The sequence below is a fragment of the Rhinatrema bivittatum genome, chromosome 3 (genome assembly GCF_901001135.1).
Source record: "Rhinatrema bivittatum chromosome 3, aRhiBiv1.1, whole genome shotgun sequence".
NCBI lineage: Eukaryota > Metazoa > Chordata > Amphibia > Gymnophiona > Rhinatrematidae > Rhinatrema > Rhinatrema bivittatum.
The window spans coordinates 481,734,156-481,756,128 of NC_042617.1; the positions used below are offsets into that span (position 1 = coordinate 481,734,156).

Below are 21,973 nucleotides of genomic sequence, written 5' to 3' on the forward strand. Positions count from 1 at the left end.
TAACCCTGGTGCCCACCATCAACAATATACAGGTCACTATTCCATCTATTTTATCTTTCCCAACAAGGAGGGAATGTTCCAGCCCATCCTGGACCTCAAGACTATCAATCGTTACTTGAGAGTACCACACTTCCGCATGGAAACCCTACGCTCAGTCATAAGAGCAGTACAGCCGGGAGAATTCCTGACTTCACTGGATCTATCCGAAGCCTATCTCCACATCCCGGTCCATCACGACCATCAGCGCTTCCTATGCTTTGCGATGCTGGACCATCATTACCAGTTCCAGGCGCTACCCTTCGGACTAGCTACCGCCCCTCGGACCTTCACCAAAATCATGGTGGTAGTGGCGGCAACACTGAGGAAAGAAGGAATCCCCGTACATCCTTACCTGGATGATTGGCTGATCAGGGCAAAATCTTCAGAGGAAAGTCACCAGACGACCATCAGAGTCAAGAATCGGCTGCAGAATCTCGGGTGGGTTGTCAACACAGCCAAGAGCTGTCTACAGCCCTCCCAGTCGCTAGAGTACCTGGGAGTCCGCTTTGACACCAAGCAAGACAAGATTATCCTCCCCCCTCCAAAGAGAAGGAAACTGATGGGTCAACTGTGAAAACTGTTGAACTATGCTCGCACCAAGGTATGAGACTACCTCCAAGTCCTCGGTCTCATGACATCAACTCTGGAAGTCGTTCCATGGGCAAGGGCCCACATGCGCCCACTACAACGTTCCCTACTGTCACAATGGGACCCGACGACCCAGAACTATTCCATGCACCTCCAGCTACCAGCAGAGGTTCGGACACTGCTCCAATGGTGGCCACAGGAGGGCCACCTGAGCAAGGGAATAAGACTATCCCCACCGAACTGGATCTTGCTCACCACGGATGCGAGCCTGCGAAGGTGGGGAGCCCACTGTCAGGAGCCAACAGGTGTCCCTGGAGATAGACCCCCTCATGGTGTGGGCGGAAACAAACCTGCAAGGGATCTCAGCCTCCCAGATCACGGGAAAGGACAACGTCTCTGCGGACTACCTCAGCAGAGAGGTAGTCCGCAGAGATCCAGGGGATCCAGAGATCCAGGGGAATGGACGCTGTTGACCACAGCCTTGCAGTTGATAGTAAACCGCTGGGGAACCCCAGCCATAGATCTACTGGCAACCCGGTCCAACGTCCAAGTTCCCAAGTTCTTCAGCTGCAGACAAGAATTGCAACCCGGGGGAATCAACGCCCTCATCCAGACCTGGCCACAGGAAGACCTGCTGTACGCTTTTCCCCCATGACCACTACTGGGCAGGATCATCCGAAAGATAGAACACCACAGGGGACTAGTACTTCTAGTGGCCTCGGACTGGCCAAGAAGACCATGGTATGCAGACATGCGAAGACTTCTTGCGGGGAACCCTCTGTGCCTACCTCCACACAGGGACCTTCTCTGGCAAGGACCGATCCTCCACGAAGACCCGACTCGATTCTCTCTTACGGTCTGGCCATTGAGAGGACTTGTCTGAAGAAGAGCGGATACTCTAAGGCAGTGATTGACACCTTGCTCCGAGCATGCAAGTTCTCCACATCTCTAGCTTACATACGAATATGGAGAGTATTCGAAGCCTGGTGTGAGGACCGCGAGATCCTTCCGCAGACAGTCAAAATCCCCATGATCTTGGAATTCCTGCAGGAAGGCTTGAAGAAGGGGTTGTCTCTCAACTCAACTTCCGGACAATTCTACAATCACTAATTTTCTCAGGACTTGACTACTGTAATTCTCTTTATGTAGGTCTTCCAGACACTCCAATCACTTCAACTAATTCAAAATGCATCTGCTTGCATTCTATCAGGTTCATCAATTAGAAATCACATTACTCCAATACTTCAGTCTTTACACTGGCTGCCTATTAAATATAGAATACAATTTAAAATATTAATCATGATACATTCCCTTATTCATAATCCTAATACTGATACTCTGTGTTCACTTCTTCGAATATACAAGCTATCCAGACATCTAAAATCAATGAATAAAAATCTTTTAGATGTGCCATCGCCCCGACAAGCACGCCTTGACATAACCAGAAAAAGAGCTTTCTCCATTTCAGGTCCTATTCTTTGGAATGCTTTACCAGATTCATTAAGATCCATTTCCAATCCAAAACAATTTAAAAAATCTTTAAAACACACCTTTTTCAAATCACATTCAAAATTACACCTACAAAATAATCATTCAACCATTTTTCTTCAAATTAACATATGGCACCTTACTATTATTAATATTATTAAGTAAAAATGTATTTTTCATTAATTATTTTTTATTTTTCATTTAGTATATTTTTGTAATTTTTAATAGAGTTTTTATTTTATTTTATATATTTTTATTTTTTTTTCCTTGAAATATTGTACACCATTTTGATTAAACTATGTTTGTAAAAGTGGTATATAAACATTTTTAAATAAATAACTCCCTCAAGGTTCAGGTGGCCACGCTGGCCTGCTTCAGAGCCAAAGTGGACGGCTTCAGTCTATCAACCCATCCAGATGTTTCCCGCTTCCTGAGAGGGGTCAAACAAATCTGTCCACCACTAAAGTGGCCGGTGCCCCTATGGAATCTCAATCTAGTACTAGGCTTCCTAGCTGGAGCTTCCTTCAGACCTACACGCGGTCTGTCACTATAGCTCCTGACCTTGAAGACTGCATTCCTAGTGGCATTTTGTTCAGCCCGTCACATCTCTGAGCTTCAAGCACTATCCTGTTGGGAACTGTTCCTCAGGTTCACACCGGGATCCATACAGCTTCGCACTGTCCCCTCTTTTCTTCCGAAGGTGGTTTCTTAGTGTAGACAGATGGACTCAGGAGCAGACGAACATAAGGACTCGGAAGACTCACGCCTTCTTTGCCATCTTAATGTCGGCAGACTCCTAGTCTGATACCTGGAAAGATCGGAATCCATACGAAAGACGGACCACCAGTTCATCCTTCATGCGGGAAGAAACAGGGGGAAGCGGCCTAACGGGCAACCATAGCCCGCTGGATCAAAGAAGTAATCAAGGCAGCCTACATAGAGGCAGGGAAGCCCCCACCTCTACAGCTCAAGGCCCATTCTACAAGGGCCAAGGCAGTGTCCTGGGCAGAAACCAAGATGCTGTCGCCTGCTGAGATCTGTCAGGCGGCAACATGGTCCTCCATACATACCTTCTCCAGGTTCTACCACCTGGATGTCCAGGTCCAGGAGGACACAACCTTTGCAAGGGCAGTACTAAGTGGGTCATGGGCAGCCTCCCGCCCGGTTCGGGAGTAGCTTTTGTACATCCCATTGGTCCTGAGTCCATCTGGTTACACGCTAGGAAATGGAGAAATTACTTACCTGATAATTTCGTTTCCTTAGTGTAGACAGATGGACTCAGCAACCCGCCCACGGCTGCCTCGGAATCCGGGAACCTCGGGTGACAAGCCCCGAGAACAAGACAAGCACGGGTAAGCCAAGTATTACCCTAGTTCAAGACCTCAATAGTTGGCGGTCTCCAATTGGAAATCAGTTGAACCAGTCCTAGTTAACTTGATTAACTTGGTTAACTTGATTATCAGAGCACACATATATCCACAATTGCTTTTCGAGGAGAATACTGAAGAGCAGAGCTTCCTGCACGGGTATATGTAGGCTGATGTCAGCTTTGAAATCTGACTCCGTCTCCCATCTGCTATCAGGAGTACACTATACCCATTGGTCCTGAGTCCATCTGTCTACACTAAGGAAAACAAAATTATCAGGTAAGTAATTTCTCCATTAAAATACTCCATTGTACCAGGCATGGACATTGTTTAAAAATACAATCTTAGAAGCGCAGCCCAGATGTATTAAATGCATTAAGAAAGGTGGGAGGAAGGCAAAACGATTACTGGCATGGTTAAAAGGTGCATGAAAGAGGCTATTTTAGCCAAAAAAAATCCTTCAAAAATTGAAAAAAGGATCCATCTGAAGAAAATAGGAAAAAGCATAAGCATTGTTAAATTAAGTGTAAAACATTGATAAGGCAGGCTAAGAGAGAATTTGAAATGAAGTTGGCCGTAGAGACAAGAACTCATAATAAAAACGTTTTTAAATATATCTGAAACAAGAAACTTGTGAGGGAGTTGGTTGGACTGTTAGATGACCTAGGGGTTAAAGGGGCTCTTAGATAAGATAAGGCCATTGCACAAAGATTAAATGAATTCTTTGCTTCTGTGTTTACTAATGAAGATATTGGGGAGATACTAGTTCCAGAGATGGTTTTCAAGGGTAATGAGTCAGATGAATTGAACTAAATCACTGTGAACCTGCAAGATGTAGTAGGCCAGACTGTCAAGCTAAAGAGTAGCAAATCACCTGGACCAGATGGTATGCCCCCCAGGGTTCTGAAGGAACGCAAAAATGAAATTTCAATTCTTTTAGTTAAAATTTGTAACCTATCATTAAAATCGTCCATTGTACCTGAAGACTCAAGGGTGGCCAGTGTAACCCCAATATTTAAAAAGGGCTCCAGGGAAATCCAGAAAACTATAGACCAGTGAGCCTGACTTCAGTGCCAGGAAAAATAGTGGAAACTATTCTAAAGATCAAAATCACAGAGCATATAGAAATCATGGTTTAATGGAACACCGTCAATATGGTTTTACCCAAGGCAAGTCTTGCCTCACAAATCTGCTTCATTTTTTTTGAAGGGGGTTAATAAAAGTGGATAAAGTTGAGCCAGGAGATGTAGTGTATTTGGATTTTCAGAAGGCTTGTAAGGAAATTAAAAAGTGATGGGATAGGAAGTGGTGTTCTTTCATGGATTACAAACTGGTTGAAAGACAGGAAACAGAGCAGGATTAAATGGTCAATTTTCTCAGTGGAAAAAGTAAACAGTGGAGTGCCTCAGGGATCTATATTGGACCAGTGCTTTTCATTATATTTATAAATGATCTGGAAAGAAATACGATGAGTGTGGTAATCAAATTTGCATATGATACAAAATTATTCAGAGTAATTAAATCACAAGCAGATTGTGATAAATTGCAGGAGGACCTTGCAAGATTGGAAGATTGAGCATCCAAATGGCAGATTAAATTTAATGTGGACAAGTGCAAAGTGATGCATATAGGGAAAAATAATCCATTATGAAGTTACACAATGTTAGGTTCCAAATAGGAGCTACCACCCAGGAAAAAGATATAGGCGTCATAGTGGATAATACATTGAAATTGTCAGCTCAGTGTGCTGCAGCAGTCAAAAAAAGCAAACAATGTTAGGAATTATTAGGAAGGGAATGGTGAATAAAATGGAAAATATCATAATGCCTCTGTATTGGTCCATAGTGAGACCACACCTTGAGTACTGTATACAATTCTGGTCGGTGCATCTCAAAAGAGATATAGTTGCGATGGAGAAGGTAAAGAGAAGTGTGACCAAAATGATAAAGGGGATGGAACAGCTCCCCTATGAAGAAAGGCTAAAGAGGTTAGGGCTGTTCAGCTTGGAGAAGAGACAGCTGAGGGGGGATATGATAGAGTTATTTAAAATCATGAGAGGTCTAGAACAGATAAATGTGAATCAGTTATTTACTCTTTTAGATAATAGAAGGACTAGGGGGCACTCCATGAAGTTAGCAAGTAGCACATGTAAAAATAATCAGAGAAAATTCTTTTTCACTCAATGCACAGTTAAGCTCTGGAATTTGTTGCCAGAGGATGTGGTTAGTGCAGTTAGTGTAGCTGGGTTTAAAAAAGGTTTGGATAAGTTCTTAGAGGAGAAGTCCATTAACTGCTATTAATCAAGTTGCCTTAGAGAATAGCCGCTGCTATTACTGGCATCAGTAGCATGGGATCTTCTTAATGTTTGGGTACTTGCCAGGTACTTGTAGCTTGGATTGGCCACTGTTGGAAACAGGATGCTGGGCTTGATGAATCATTGGTCTGAGTCAGTATGGCATGTTCTTAAGGCCATTGAGCAGTACTATAGGAATTCAAGAAGTATTAATGGACTGTCCTTATGCTGCTAAATATTGTATTTTCAAACATTTAGTTGTACATTTCATCTTCTGAATTGTAAAAATTGCAATTCATGTATTGTCCACTGCTCTGATTGTGATTGCATACTTTGCAAAGAATAGTTTTCAGTGAAAGACTAAGTAATGTGATTTTTACTAATTAATACTAACTCTGTTTCAGAAGCATTACACCAAAAAGACTTCTCGGGAAACCTTTAAGACCATGCCTAAAAAGCCAAGTTCACCACGACCATTGTTTCGGAGCCTGACTCCTTCTTTCTTAAGAATAAAACCTTGCGAAGAATGGCTGAACACTAAACCATTAACTGCTTTGGAGGTAACACATTTTGGTACATACCAAGGGTTCTAGTGTCATAAAGGGGTTTTGATTATATAACAGGAGCAGAGGGACATTGGTATGGAAGAGGCACCAGAACACTGAGAAGCCATTATGACATTATTGAAGAAAGAGGGTGAGTAGGATGTTGACCTGTTGGTTTCTGGCCACTTGATAGGTATGAGTTTGATAGTTGCACTGGGTTCTTCCCTTCTCTCCAGAGCACACTTAACTCCAGTCTACTCAAAGTCTGTTAGCCCGAGTCAGAAAAGAAGCCTAGGTTTACTTGCCTGACAGGGGAAAATGTTAAGCAGTGGTCCATCAGACTAGTCGGCACTACATATTCAGACATTCCACTAGTGACAACAGAAAACCCTCAGTGTATAGTATGGATGCCAAGGATAATTTAATAGTAAAGTTCAGGTGAGATTTGAACAGGCATTCACTTTGTCGTCCTTTATATATATATATATATACTTCTGATATTTGACCCTGTATTAAGTCTAGTTTTAGGCTTTCTAAACGGTTTGCAAAAGAGATGGAAACTTTGTTGAAATTAGGGTGGTATTACAATGCATACCTATTAGTCCCTTAGCACAGATCCAATACACTAAGATATAACATTGTTAGCATCTGAAATTTCCCTACATGAGCCAGAATGTTAGATTAAGAGTAGAAGTATCTGGCAGATGAGAGGGCACCTGAGCAGCTTGGTGCAGAGACGTGTGTACGGGCTAGATTTTTCAAAATTATTAATATGAATATTTATTGTACCTTTCTCTTTTGATGATTTTCCATGGTTTTTTTTTTTTGTCTTAATAGATTTATTTAATTTTTTCTATTTTTAAAAGATTTTGCAATAAAAAGTAAGCAGTTTTCTAATGTAGCCAGGCCCATGTCTTTGCCCTGTGAACCCTCTTTCATTGATCAGTTCATATTCATGCTGTAGTGGCCTTATTGTGGTGTGTTTCTGGGGTTCTGATAAGGATGAGGACAGTAATACTCTGGTTTACTTGAACGGCAAATAGTAAGATGGTAAAGTACAAGAGCAGTGTGTAATAAAACAATTGTAATGTGATTTTTTTTTCATTTTTGTCACGAGTATCTTGTAGTGTTGTGTAGATTCTTATAATTTGTTAAATACAGATATTCCCAGAATCCTGTGGAATACCTTTAAACCATTTGAATGAAACCAAATAATAAATAAACATTTTGTAAGCATTTTTTGCATCCATGTTTTTAATGTAAATCTTTTTATTAAAGTAAAGAAAAATTACAGATATCTCAGTGCACATTTGTTCCTTATGTGCACAAGGTCACATGCAAAAATACAGTTGCACAAATTTACAATTTCAAAAATGTTCCTCTTAGAGCTCACAGATACAGTAAGATAAACAAAATGTCTGCTTTTCATCCATATGTAGATATTCAAAAGCTAGCCGGTTATCTAAATTAGCCAGATAGACATATCCGGCTTTCTTAGATGGGATATCACTATAAAAATTGTTACTTAGATGACTAAGTCTTAACTGTCTACATTTAGACCTGCCTTTGGACAGGTCTGACTTAGCCGAATAAGTTATCCATCTGAGGCTGAATATTGCTACTTAACCAGATAACTTATCTGGCTACATAGTGCTGCCACATTCCGTCCATTGCCTGCCCACAGCTTATCCGGCTAACCAGATAGCCAGATAAGTGATTTATCTGGCTATCTAGGAGCCACTTAATATAATCAGATATTCAGTGGCCACTAAATAGCCAGATAAGTCCTAATTATTTGGAGTCTGAATATCGACCTCCATGTTTTTAATTATATCTTTTTTATCAGGAAATAGAGGATGATGAAAGGCGTGCATTTAATCGAGCAACTCAGACTGTGCTAGACACAGAAAATTACTTTGTGAAGGTAAGAAAGGGCTGAGGGTAGTGTGTTTGCTTGGGTTCATGCATCTAAATCTCAGTGTCTAAATGAATGGATGGGGATTGTGCTGGGTTTCTACAAGCATAATAAGGTTTCAGTGAGGCTTCTCTTGGGATCTGGACTGCAGCTCTAACAGCTTCTTTTAACAAGGAAAAGTGCAACAAATTATGTTAATGAGAGGAACAGAAGAGGTAGCAGATGTGGAAGGACTAGAGCAGCTTGAAATGCTATTTAGAGGAAGCTAAGAGATATTATAATTTTAAAACATCCACAAAAAAAACAAACAAAAAAAAAGCAAAGCCAAACCTTGTGTCAAGTCTGAGGGAAAAAAATAAAGGATGGTATGAGCCATCCAAAAAGTTAAACAAAGTTCAGTACAAAAAGCACTGTTCAAGTCTGTTTAAGAATATATTAGAAAACAAAAATGAGAAACAAAATGGATTAGTTCACATCTGAGGGGGTATCAGATTCATGAGCCTCAGCTGAAACATTGCCTATCCATTCCCAAGTATATAAATTATTTATCCTTGTCAGTCATAAATAAGTGGTCAATTTGTTTTCTGGGGTTTTTTGAAAATGCCAAATGAAACAAACGAAACCTTATGCCAAGAAAAGTAACAAAAATTAGTAACACTGGCCAATGTTTCAACAGTGCCTTCCTTGGGGGCAATCCAAATGCACTTAGCTGACATTTTTTAAAATAGTCAGTGGTCCAAAGTACAAGATCCAACCCTCACAATGATAAAACCCTGAATTTAAAGAGCATTGATGGGTCACAGGAGCTACGCTATCACAGCTGCCCTCTGGCAGCCAACTGAAGCCTCGTTTTCAGTTGGCATATAGCTGTCAGCCGGCTGCCAGAGGGGAACTGTGATAGCATAGTTCCAGTAACCTGCCAATGTGCTTTAAATTTGGTGGTTTGCCAATGTCAGGATTGAATCTTGTATTTTGGACCACCGATTGTTTTCCTCACAGTGACCTAGTTGGTGTTTTAAAAATGGCTGCACTCAGATAAGTGAATTTGGATTTTCAGTTCTGGTATTCTCATGAGGAAGGTGCTACTATAATATTGGCCACTATCAGGGATTTGTTGTTCTATCTCTTGACAACAATTTGGTTTGTTTGACTTTGTCTTTTGAAAAAAGACAACAAAAGTTGTCTACTTATTTTTTACTCATAGGGTTAATGATTAATATCTTTAGGCATAACAGGCTATGATAACTATAAGGCAGACACCTCTCTATCTACTCTTTCTCCTGATCTCCCCCTAATTTTGCATCCACTAATATAGGTTTTTTAATTGTTGCCTTCATAGATAGAAAAAATATTAATTATGTGAAAAATGTGGCTGCTGCAGGGATACCTGAAGAAGGGAAATTTGAAGTCATGAAAACTAATGTATAATAGCACTTATGTGGAGATTCTTTTGGTTGACCCACTAAAAATATAACAGGCCTCATCATATCCCATGCCAGTGTGTTCATTTTTTGCCAAGTTAGACCAGTGGCTAGCAGCAACTTTAAACCAGCAATATAATAGTTATTTTCTAGGAGCAGTTGGTCAGTCCCTCCATCAACCCTGTAGATTCCACTCACTCTATTCCCTCCTGCCTCCCCCTTCCTAGCTCCATGCTTTGAAACAGTAGTGCTCTGTCAGTGATTGGCAGATGCCACCATGAGGACTGTAATCAAGCACTGCTCACGTCCCTCAGCCAGTCACTGTCCAAGTACTGCTGTTTCATAGTGCCGCATTGCAAATCTAGTGCTTTGGGAGAAAGATGAGTGGATGGGAGGCAAAGAGCAGGGGGAATGGAGGTATACAGGAAGAGGAGAGTGCGAGGTAGAGGCTATTATTTGGTGATCTGGGTAAGTAGCTATACCTGGAACTAGTATGGCAACAAATGCATTTCTGGTACATAAAATAGTAATTTACAGAACTGAATGATGGCCTGGCTTCTAGAGCGCTATGAATCTGAAATCACAGCTGTGTAGTTTACTACTTAAAATTACTTTATGGTGGTTCAGTAGCAACATGCAGAGAACCTTGGTTCCATTTCCAGATCCATCGTGTGTTCTTGGACTGGCAGAAGCTGGGAATTCTACAGAGGCAGCATTCACTGTCCCTTGGGAGAGAATCTCAACCATTGCATAACAGCGGCACTTAGGGGTGGGTTTCAGGGTGCATGCATAGCAAGTTTCAAAGGGAGCAGAAGTCTTTGGTTCCCTATCGAACACATTGACTGTGGTGACTGGGATTTAAAAGAAGGACAATGGAATCTAATTGGGGAAAATCCCCTGGTGTGTCAGCTTCATACCCTCTTGTCATAAGTGGCAAGGGGAGGGGTTGGGGCAAGTTGTGACAGGATTGGAAGCTCAGGTGCTGACGAAAGCGAGCCAGGGAAAAAATATAATAGCTTAATCATACATTCCGTTATTGAAAAGAGAACATGAGGTGTGAATCTCTGAAGCTCCCCTACCATTAAACTGTTTCTCCTGTAAATACTTTACCTCAGAGGCTTACCTGCAAACAAGATTTCTTGTCAAACCTGTTTTCTTTAACTTGCTTTGGATAGAAAAGATGCTTTTCTAGTGACAAGTGGAACGAGTGTATGCACATAATACAGTCACTGCCCCAGAAGCAGCCCTTGTCCTGAATCTGCCATTCTGCCCACTAACCACGCGTCGATGCCCTCAGCTGCAGGCATCCTAATGGCTGTTGTGACCTCTGACTGGTGAACAGGGCAAGGCACCTACTCGTGTTAAAGTCTACCATAGCGTTTTCTGCAGGTGAAATGTGCATGTGTGTATTTTCTGGCTTTTCAGGAGCTGGACAAATATTTGAAGCATACAGAGCTTGTAAATCTGCGGAAGAAGGAAATCAACTACAAGAAATGGAGTCAGAAAGTTTCTGAGCCACTTCTGCAAGCAATAGAGGATCACATAGACAGCTATTCGAGCAAAGATATTGAGAGGAGGAGGCGGCATCAGCTGGCACAGTATTTAAACCACTGTAATGCGAAGGTACTGAAAAAGCAGGAGATGAGCTTAAAAAGTCTGAGTATTTTACCACACCTCCTCCACCGCATGGGTTCCCTCTCTCCTCCTTTGAAGGCAGATGGCGGCAGAGCCAGCCAGAATGCAGAGTGCTAGGGGGGGATTTCTTCTCATTTTTTTCTAGTCAATTAAGTGCTTGTGAAAGGTAGCAGAAATTGAAGTCCCCCATTTATCCAGGACAGGTACAGAACAGGCAGTGACAGTTCAAGCTTCCAGAAGCTGCCTGCCAATGTTCCTCTACCCCAGTTTGAAGGGACCATGTCCTCCATGGGCGCAGAGTAATTCCCTCTCAGAGCCATGCAATCTTTGGCATCTCTACTGAGATTGCCAACAAGGGTGCCGAACTCTGATAAGAATTTTTTTTTTTTTTTAGAAAGGTGAAAACTAGCAAACTGGATTGAAACTATGGTAAGAGCTTTTGTTTGGTTGGTGGTGACTTGAGCCAGATTTGAATTAGTAATGGGAAGGGCAGGAATGTAAGCCTTTCACTTGTCATGGATAAAATGTTGATTTACCAGTGGAACTGAACTTTTTGATTATTGCTCCCCCTCTGTGAGGGTAAAAGTAACTGGGGACATTTTGAAATCGTTCCTATGGTGGGGAATGGGTTAGGGGAGGCACTTAAGTGGTTAATTGTGAATAATTAAAACTGCCTGCTTATTTTTGTCTTAAAAAGTCCCTGCACAAAAAGCAGGCACAGGTTAGATCAGGTACTTTCAATGGGGCAATAATCAAAACTACCTGCGTAGTTTTTTTTTAAAATTATTTTGGCAAACCCTTTGGGGAAAAACTATCTGCAGGTTTTACCTAGGTCACAAATAGTTTGATTATCTCCTAAAATTCTGATCTAGCGGATAAAATCTCCAGTCTTTTTCTAAAACAATCTGGAGCTCCCCTCTACGTGATCTTGAGAGACCCTTTCCATGCCCTTATCACTAATCCAGAACATGGGTAAAGATCCTGCTGGGTAGCAACAGGTAGTTTGTGAGGTGAAAGGAAAGTTGTAAAGATACAAGGGTGAAAACAGTCTTCTTCTCAGCCTCCCTGGACAATATCTGCAGAAGACCACAGGATCTTCAAAAAGGCAAGAGGATCTTCATGCTAGAAAGTTTACATTTAAGGTCTGTGATAAGTCTCCGGCAATCACATTACATATCCAGGAACTTTGATGTGGACAGAGATTAAGGAACTGCAGCACTCTGAACACAATGAATAAATGAGGCCTCAGCAAACACTAACACTAGGGCTAAGAGGATGAGGACTCTGTGCCTGGATGTCACATGATAGGAGCAAGGCTGGTCAGCACCAGTTTGAAAAATGGTGTCGACTATACCCGGGACTTGGGGGCAACCTGGGCCCTCCGTTGAGTGCTGAAAATTACTTTTAGAGGTATGGGGGGGGGGGGGGGGGGGGGGGGGGGGGTTAAAAGGTGAAGGTGGGGGACTGCTTGGACCTCAAAACCACCAGAATCATTTTATGGGGATTGGGGGAGGGAATCCTAGACAGCGAGGATATTAATTTATTTGGATGGGATTTTGTGCGGGGGGGGGGGGGGGGGCTAAAGCCAAAGGGGGAGAGGTGGAGTTAGGGAGCAGGCTGTTGTTGTATAGTTGGCATCATTCTTTTTTTTTTTTTCTTCATGGGGTCAGTGCTGCCTCAGAAGGTGGCAGAGGTCACATTGAACCCCAAGATGGTTGGTGGCCTTAGGGGGAGGGTTTATTTTTGGTCTCAGCATCTTTAATTTTCCTGTGGGACCATCGGGGACCTGTATTAGCATCCTGATGCTCCCGGGGGAAATTGCTACAGCTCCCTGAAATGCGCTATAAAAATGGAGCTGACTTTTTTTTTTTTTAAGTCAGCCGTGTTATTTTATTTACATAGGATTGCCTATACATATAGTAAGTGACTTTACATACATTAGGAAATTTTATGCATGCAAATGCATACAAAGCAACTTATTTACATAGGGGAGGAAATTTTGTTTTCTATCGTGCAGTAATGCTGCGATATGGTGATATTGCATGATAAACAGCATTTAATGCACGTTGCATGCTGTATAACTCACAATATTGCCTATTCGCGGCTTACTAAATCTGCCTGATAGTTTGGAAAAAAAAAAAATGTTCTGCCCTTAGCTGCTGATTGTCCTAGTTTGAAAGCCTGTTACAGAAAGTTAAACCTCTTTCTTTTTTAGCTTCCAAAAGTCAGAGAGAACTTGGATCTTAATACCAAAACATTTGTTGAATGATAAATAGTTTGACACTCATTTTGAATGGTATGGTACGGAATATAGCCACACAAACAGACCTGATATAGCTGTAATGAGGAATTCTGAGTGCTCAGTCAAAAGCAGATGATTGCAGCTGAAGAGGAAGCTGTAACTACTAATAAATAGCAGAAGCCTGCAGTAGTGGGCAAGGAAGTAAGGTGAAAAGAGCAGTGCTTCCAAGAGCCTGCTGTGGAATTCAGCAGAGCTGCAAGCTAGTCAGGAGCCAGTTCCAAACTAAATTTTCAGCAGGAAGTAGGGACTCCCAGGGATTCCAAGGGGTAAAAGACCAATAGGAGAAGCAAGAGAAGACAGACGGTGGAGGTGGGGAGCAAACAGGAACAGATCCAATCATAAGTTCAGCAACATTTAAACAATAATCAATCATGAAAAAGGGAAGCTACACAACATGTAGAGAATCTAAGCTGTGCAATTATTGTAAGGTAACACAGGGAGGCAACATAATGAGGAAACATATATACATTTAAATTTACTGCAAAGGCAGAACAATACATGCATAAATTCCTTATTCTTGTTCTGTAATAGGCTGTCTGGAAGGGCCATGAGTCTGACTGAGAACTGCTGTCTGACCCTGTTACATGCATAAATCTTTCTCACTGGGCAAGCAGGATGGAATTCCTCACCCATGGGTGACATCATCAGATGGAGCCTGGCACGGAGTTTTGAAATTAGAGCTTCTAGAAGCTTTGAGCATGCCTTACTGGGCCTGTGTAATCTTGGCCACTCCCCCACATCCAATGCAGGAGATCTTTTCCATGGAGCCTGCAGGTCACAGTTTATTTCTTTCTCTCACAGCTGCTGTAGTGAACGTTCCTGGAGTTTCAGGAGCTGTTTCTTGCAAGGTCTGTGGGCTGTTTTTTTATCCCCTACTACTCTAAGTAGATTTTTTGTATGATTTTAAGCTCCCTTATTTTTCTGTCAGCTGCATGGTGCACCGGTTCTGCCCCAGGGCGATGTTGTTGAGGGGTTTTTTGCTCCACCTTCAAGTAGTTTATTCAATTTACTTGTTTTTCATCGGATGCCTTGGAAGTCCTGTCTCTTAGGTAAGTGCCCCCTGCGCAGTTGGGTCTGGTCTATTGTGCTCCATGATCATTGGGCATTTTGTCTGGTGGGCTGACCATGACATCTCAAGATGCTCCTTCAGTGAGGCTGTGACTCTTAGAGGACATCATTTGCAGTAGGAGCTCCTAAAATTCAGGAGACTTTAGCCTGGCCAATAAGTGCTAGAATCAGAGGCATCTAAATCAGGTTTGATTTCCCCTTTCCCTAATTTCCAGGCACCAAGAAGGATCAAAGCATCATAAGACTCTCCATAACTGCTCAGATCAAAGGTCCATCAAGTCCAGTATCTTGTCTCCAACAGTGGCCTGTCAAGGTTTCTCGACACGGGACTGCAAGGCAGAACTCTGGAAGAAACAAGAGCCGGTCTTCTGCCTAGCTATCCCCCTCCCCCACAAGTTGAGCCCTTGGGTTCTGGGGGCCAGTAGGTCTATGTGGCAGCAGTACATAGAGTGAGTCCATACTGGCAGGAAACAGACCAGACAAGGCAAGGCTAGGAAGGCAAGGCCTGGACAAGGCATGCAGGGCTTGGCAAACTGGACAAGGCAGATGAGGCAGGCTGGATGAGGCAGACAAGGCAGGCAGACTGGACAGATGAGGCAAGGCTTGGTACCCAGATCCAAGGCAAGACTGAATACTAGACAGGACCTGGAACTAGACAAGAGACAGGCTGAGGCAAGGCAAGGACAGGACTCTTGTACAAGCAGAACTGGATATGATACTTGGAACAGACAGGACAAGACCAACAAGGTAGACTAGGGCAGGATTTAGACAGGGCAGACAAGGATAACACAGAACAGAGAACATATAAGCCTGAAGGCAAGAGGCCCATAGGCCACTAGGTACTAGGAAGCCCTGGATAGGCCACAAAGCAAGGGAGTAGACAGAATAAGCCTGAAGGTCTCAAGGCAAGATACAAGAGAGAATAGGCCAGAAGGCCTCAAGACAGGAAAGAAGACAGGCTAGGCCCGAGGGCTTCAAAGCAAGGCAAAGAACGAGGGTCAGGTCACAGAGCCAAGGGTGATACCATGAGAAGACAAGGAGCTTCTGGCAAGGCAGGGCTACATAGGGGTGAGACTTGTGCATGGCAACAGCATGAGGAGGAGCTTGGCAAGGCTAGTGGTGAGGCTTACTGACGGTCTCTGCATGGTGGGCATCATTGCAGGAGGCAGCAAGGTAGGATGAGACTGCGTAGTAGGCCAATTCAGGTGACAAGTATTAAGATTTCGTCTGTTGTGCAGCTTCATTGTCCCCCGATTCAGATTACTATGGTGCCTCCCCACTTGCCGAGGCCTCCAGTGAGCTCTGCTCAGAGCTATCCAAGCCATCTCCACACTGGCTTCCTGAATCAGCCTGTCTTGCAGCCTCTGCTCCTCCAGGAGCCCTCAGCGAGCTTGGCCTCCAGTCTTGCCAAGTTCTTCCCCACTGCCTGCACCACACCCATTCTTCATCCCTGTGTAACCCAGCCTTGCCACGTCACTCTTGCCTTCTCATGGAGTCACCCTTAACTCTTTCACCTGGCTGCTGCTCTTTGCCTTGAATCTTCCAGGCCTTCTTGCTCCTTGCCTTGCCTTGTAGCCTCTGGGCCTTCTTATGCCTTGCCTTATGGCCTTTGGACCTTCTTGCTCCCTTGCCTTGCCTTGTGGCCTTTAGGCCTTCTTGCTCCTTGCTTGCCTTGAGGCTTTTGGGCATACTCTGTCTTGTATCTTGCCTTGTGGCCTTCAGGCCTGCCCTTTCTAGTATCCTGCCTTGTGGCCTATCCAGGCCTTCCTCTAGCCTAGTGGCCTATGGGCCTCCAGCTTTGTTGACTTTGGGCTTCTGTGTCCTCTGTTCTGTGTTACCCTTGTCTGCCTTGCCTAAGTACTGCCATTATCTGCCTAGTTTAGTCCTTGTCCGGTTCTGTACTTGTCTGTCTGGTCTGACCCTGCCCTGCTTCCAGCCCTATACCAAGCCTTGCCTCGTCCAGCTTGAACCAAGCCTTGCCTCGTCCAGCCTGTACCAAGCACTGCCTCGTCCAGCCTGTACCAAGCACTGCCTCGTCCAGCCTGTATCAAGCCCTGCCTTATCCAGCCTGTACCAAGCTTTGACTCATCCAAGCCTTGCTCTAGCTTGCCTTGTCTTGTCCAGATAGACTCACCGTGATATACTACCACCACAAAGACCTACTGTCCACCAGAACCCAAAGAGTCAACCTGTGGGGAAGGGAGTTGGCCATGCCAAAGACCAGCCCTTGTATAAATCAGTGTCCTTCCTTGTCATCCTGTACAGCTGATGATGTACCCCAAGTACAGAGATCCTAACAACAAGTAACAGGCATGATCCCAAGGGGTAGATAGATACCATGCTGCTTATTCCAGGAATAAGAAGTGGCTTTCTGCAACTCCACCTTAATAATTGTTTATGGACTTTTCCTCCAAGAACTTGTCCAACCTTTTTTTTAAATGCTATACTAATAGCTTTCACCACATCCTCTGGCAAGAAATTCAAGAGCTTAATTATGCGTTGAGTAAACAAATATTTACTCTTTTAATTTTAAGTGTATCACCTAGTAACTTCATTGTATATCCATTAGTAATTGTACTTTTTGAAAGAGTAAACAACCAATTAACATTTACTTGTTCCACGCCACTCATTATTTTAAAGACCTCTATCATATATCCCCTCAGCTGTCTCTTCTCCAAGCTGAAGAGTCCTAACCTTTAGCCTTTCCTCATAGGGGACTTGTTCCATCTCCTTTATCTTTTGTAATTCTTCTAAATTGAGGAGAATATAGCCTAGATTCCCATGTTTGAATTGACAAACCTTCTAGTCGAGAGGAAACTGAGGTTTTATGTAAATTTTTGGCCCATAGTATCCTTAGATACTTGGCTTCTCAGTATAATCAGAAGAAGACAGTATGCTATTCGATAATCCTCTTGCAGAGAAGTGCTTTGGCAACTTCTCGGCATCAGGACCTGCTGCAAGAGGAGCTTCTCTTCCTGTCAGATGCCCATGGGGTTCAATCTGGTTCATTAGGGGTAAGTTCCCCAGGTGTATGGGGAACTTAGTCCCATCCTTGATCTAATAAACAGGTACCTGGTAAGGGAAAGCTCACAAGGGTTTCACTCTGCACCATGATTCTCTTTCTAATGTGCTTCCTAGATTTAAGGGATCCTTAAAGTCATACAGAGATCTTCCAGCTCTCATGAAAAATCTCAGATCTGCAATTGGAAAATACATTTCCAATAGTGTGTACAGACTTTCAGCCTCATGTCAGCACCTCATGTGTTTCTAAAATGACTTGTGGTGGTATCCGTGCACATATGTGAATTTGGAGATGTATGTTTTCCCTACCTGGATGATTAGTTGGTCAAGAGCACATCTCGAGGAGGAACCTCAGAATTAATGAGCAAGACCATCTATGCATTGGAATTGCTTTAATTTGTAATTAATTACCCCAAATCCTACCTGAACCCATCACCTCAATTGGATTTATAAGAGCTCTGCTATTTGTGACTCAGGCAAAAGCCTTTCAGTCACAAGAGAGGATTAACATGTTGATATCTGCTGCAAAGAGGACAGAAATGAATCAGTAGATGTCAGCATGGGATATGTCCAGGTTATAGTCCTGGCTTCAACTGAATGGGTTAGTCCTAAAGCACAACTTCACAGTTAGAGTTTAATGGATTCCATCCACTCAGCAATTCCAGGATAGCAACTGTATCGCTCAGACTTGAGGGGCTCTCTGTCCTGTATAACTTGTCCTAATCATGGATGCATTCAACCTGGCTTATGGAGTTCAGATAGAGGGGCTCAGCACTCAGTGTCTCTGGTCTGCTTAGGAAGCATTTCCCAGTTGATGGTGGGATGATAGTAGAGGAGGATTTGTCAGAAGACAATGGGAGAGTTAAGAGAACCAAGTGAGGACAGAGTACCAAGGAGTGTAGGGGGTGATCAACAGTGTCAAAAGTAATAGATAGGTCAAGGAGGATAAGGACTGAGTAAAGGTATTTGGTTTTAGCCATAAATAGGTCATTGGAGACTTTGACATGGATTGTTTCTGTGGAAACCAGACTGGAGTGATCAAGAATGGCTTGAGATGAAAGAAAGTCAAGACAGTGGCAGTGAACAGAACATTCAAATAGGAAGCAAAAGGGAGGAGGGAGATGGGATGATAATTGGCAAGACAGGTAGGGTCCAGTGAGGGCTTTTTGAAGTGAGATGGGATCACAGCATGTTTGATGGCAGCAAGAAAGGTAGCAGTTGAAAGTGATAGATTGAAGATGTGACAGATAGAAGGGATAACTGCAATGGAAACAGAGCTGAGGAACTGGGTGGGAATAAGGACAGAGGAACAAGTAGTTTGGGGAGGAGAGAAGATGGGCAGTTTTCTCCACTATGATTTCAGAAAAGTAAGAGAGAGAGGTGAAGGCAAGGGGAATAGGAAAGAAGTGGGGGAGAAGGAGGTAGCGCTCACCTGTTTGAGAAATCAAGACTAATTTTATGAACTTTGTCATGGAAGTAGTTAGCTATAATCTGGGCAGAGAGTGAAGAGGAGGAGAAAGGTGATGGAAGTTTGAGGAGGGACATGAGTGTGGCAAAGAGACAGTAAGGGTTGGATGCAAGATTGGCAATAGCAGACTGGAAGAAGATCAATATGAATTTGAAATGTATGAAGTCTGCATAGGCAGGGGATTTTAACCAGATATGTTCCGCACAGGAAGTTAGGAAGTGAATTCTATGGGTGAGCCAAGACTGGGGTTTGGTGCACATTTCAGGATAGGTAATGGGCAGGGCAAGAGTTTCTAAAGCAGAGGAGAGCATCGTGTTATAAGAATAAATTGTTTTGTCAGCTAAGACTATATAATGGAGGAAAGAAGAGATTAAACAATAATGGAGAGGATACAAGGGTCAAAGCATGGAGTTTCCCGCAGATGTTTGTGGTGACTAGATGAGGCTGTGAGGGAGGGTGGGTTAGTGTGAAAGTTATCAGATCATGGTTTGAGAGAGAACTGAGATAGAGAAGTCTGAGAGACAACAGGAAAGGACTAGGACAAGCTAGTGGCATGCTTGTGAGTAGGGGCAGTGGAGAAGAGCTGGAGATCAAATGAGGTTAAGGAAAGGAGGATTGAGTCATGAGAGTCAGAGAGGTCATCAACATGGAGGTTAAAATCATCAAGAATAAGGGACAAGGAAGATGGGTGAAGGAAGAAAGAAAGACAGGAATCAGTCAGTGAGAAAGGTGGAAGGAAATTTATCAGGAGGTTGATAAATGATAGCTACCTGAAGAGGTAGTGGAGTGAATAGACAGATGGAGTTGGCCTTAAAGGAAGAAAAAGAGTAAGATTGAGGCAGAAGAAGGGGTTGAAACCTACAGAAGGGGAGAGTAGCAGTCCAACATCACTATCATGGTCTACAGTAGACCATGGTTTATGGGAGAAAAAATAACCTCCATGACAGAGAGCAGAAACTGAAGCAGAGTCCTCAGAGGAAAGTGAGGTCTCAGTCAAGGCAAAAAGATAAGTATATGAGAGAGAAAGAGGTCATGAATATAGGCAAACATTTTGGAAATAGAATAGGCATTCCACAGGAGCACAAGAAATAAAGAGAAGAGGGAGGAAGAGTAAGATTGGAGGGATAATGGTTTCATATGCAGTGATGGGGTGAAAGGTACCTTGGAGAGCTAGGAATGGGATTGATTTCCCTGGCTAAGCGTAGAAGGAGGAGCAGGAGAATAAGTAGAAGGGAAGTAGAGGTGTGACAACAGTGACAAAGACGAGATGCTGTCAGGGAGAGTGGAGATAACTGTATGAGAGGAAGAAAGCTTTGACATTCAAGAGCTGGGGACAGTGCAGATGACAGAATAGCAGGTAAGATAAAGAATGTAGTGAATGGGAAGGTGGATTTAGTGTTAGTAGTGGTTTGCAGCAGGGAATAAGATTGGGGGGGATTAGCATCAGGAAGAGAAAATGTGGAGCCATAAGAAATAGAGAGGCTGCAATTTCCTCAGTACTTAGCCAGCTGCTCAAGGAATGCAGGGTGGGAGCAACTAAAGGCTCGAGCTGAGGTACAGTAACTTCTGGAGTTGACCCCCAAGGCATCTGGAAGAAGAATAGCTATCTGGTAATTTGGCATAAATATAAATTATCTATATAAATAAAAATGTAAATGTTCATTTGTTCAAAATCTTAAATCTCCGAAAGTTCTTCACCGATTGTTTTGAAATTTTGACACAACGTTGCATTTGAATACGCGCGTGTTTTTATATACCTATATTATATAGATGTCACACCTGTGACAGGTAAAAACATTCTTTTTGGGAAAAACAGCACCATCTGTTGGACGTAAAAGCAACACACGCTATCTACAATATAAATAGGCTCTGACCGATGGACCGCAAATGCGCAGTAGAGAGTAGCTCTACCGTGCATGTGCGGAACATAGAGCTCTGCGCTACGTGCTGGGTGTCACAGAGGGGAGGAGGAAAGGGCAGACGAGTCGCCGCTCCGAGAAACAGCTCAGCCCGTTCCTCCGCCGCTGGGGAAGGGGGGAGAGAGTAGGGACTGCCGGACAGTTAAACACAGGAGGAGGAAAAGGTAGAAGAGTCGCCGAGCCAGTCCGTCCACCGCCGGGGAAGGGGGGGGGGAGGGAGTTGGGACAGCCGGAGCAGAGCAAATGCGCATTGTGAAATTAAACCAGACTGAGCCACGGCAATGCGTGGCCGGGTACAGCTAGTTGTAAATAAATAAATAAAATAAGCATGCAAATGGGCTGTAATCACCCCCCTGTTCCTGGCCAGCTGCTTAAGTAGCATGGGGTGGAAGCAGCTCAGGTCTGAGGGGGGTTGTGGTGATTTCTGTAATCAACCACCGAGGCAGCTGAGTAAAGTATTGAGATAGGTTACAATCTCCTGAGAAAGATTTTGAGGAAATCCTACTGTTTGATATGGAGGACTTTTGCTATGTGATATGAGGGGAAGGCCCTAATCTTTCCTCCTGCTTTACTCAGAAATTGCTTGAGTACTGTTTACATCTCTGTCAATCGGATTTAAGAACCAACTGAATAAGGGTTCACCTCAGTGCAGTTGGTGCTTATCCCCACTATGTAGAAGGTAAATCCATCTCCCTACAGTTTTTTAGTTGTCTGGTACTCACCCAGTTGATGAAAGCACCTTTTGATCTTCTGAACTCTTGTTAGTAGAAATAGCTGACCTGAAAGATCATATTTTAGTGGTGGTTACTTCAGCACTTGGAATCAGTGAGCTCTAGGCCCTAGTAACTTATCCATTTTAAACAGTTTTTCCCAATACACATATTTTAAGTCTCTGCCTGTGGTT

The 21,973-nt window shown here is 43.3% G+C and overlaps 1 protein-coding gene across 6 annotated transcripts in view; it reads left to right on the forward strand.

Annotated features, from left to right (window-relative positions):
- FAM228B (family with sequence similarity 228 member B) overlaps positions 1 to 21,973 on the forward strand; it is a 278,191-nt gene that overhangs the window by 107,301 nt on the left and 148,917 nt on the right. For 5 of the 6 annotated variants that reach the window (XM_029596027.1, XM_029596026.1, XM_029596029.1 and 2 more), the window contains exons 3-5: positions 6,180 to 6,335; positions 8,167 to 8,244; positions 11,082 to 11,279. In XM_029596027.1, coding sequence (XP_029451887.1) covers positions 6,180 to 6,335; positions 8,167 to 8,244; positions 11,082 to 11,279 — 432 coding nt within the window. The remainder of the gene's footprint in view (positions 1 to 6,179; positions 6,336 to 8,166; positions 8,245 to 11,081; positions 11,280 to 21,973) is intronic. The other variant, XM_029596025.1, reaches the window with a different exon arrangement.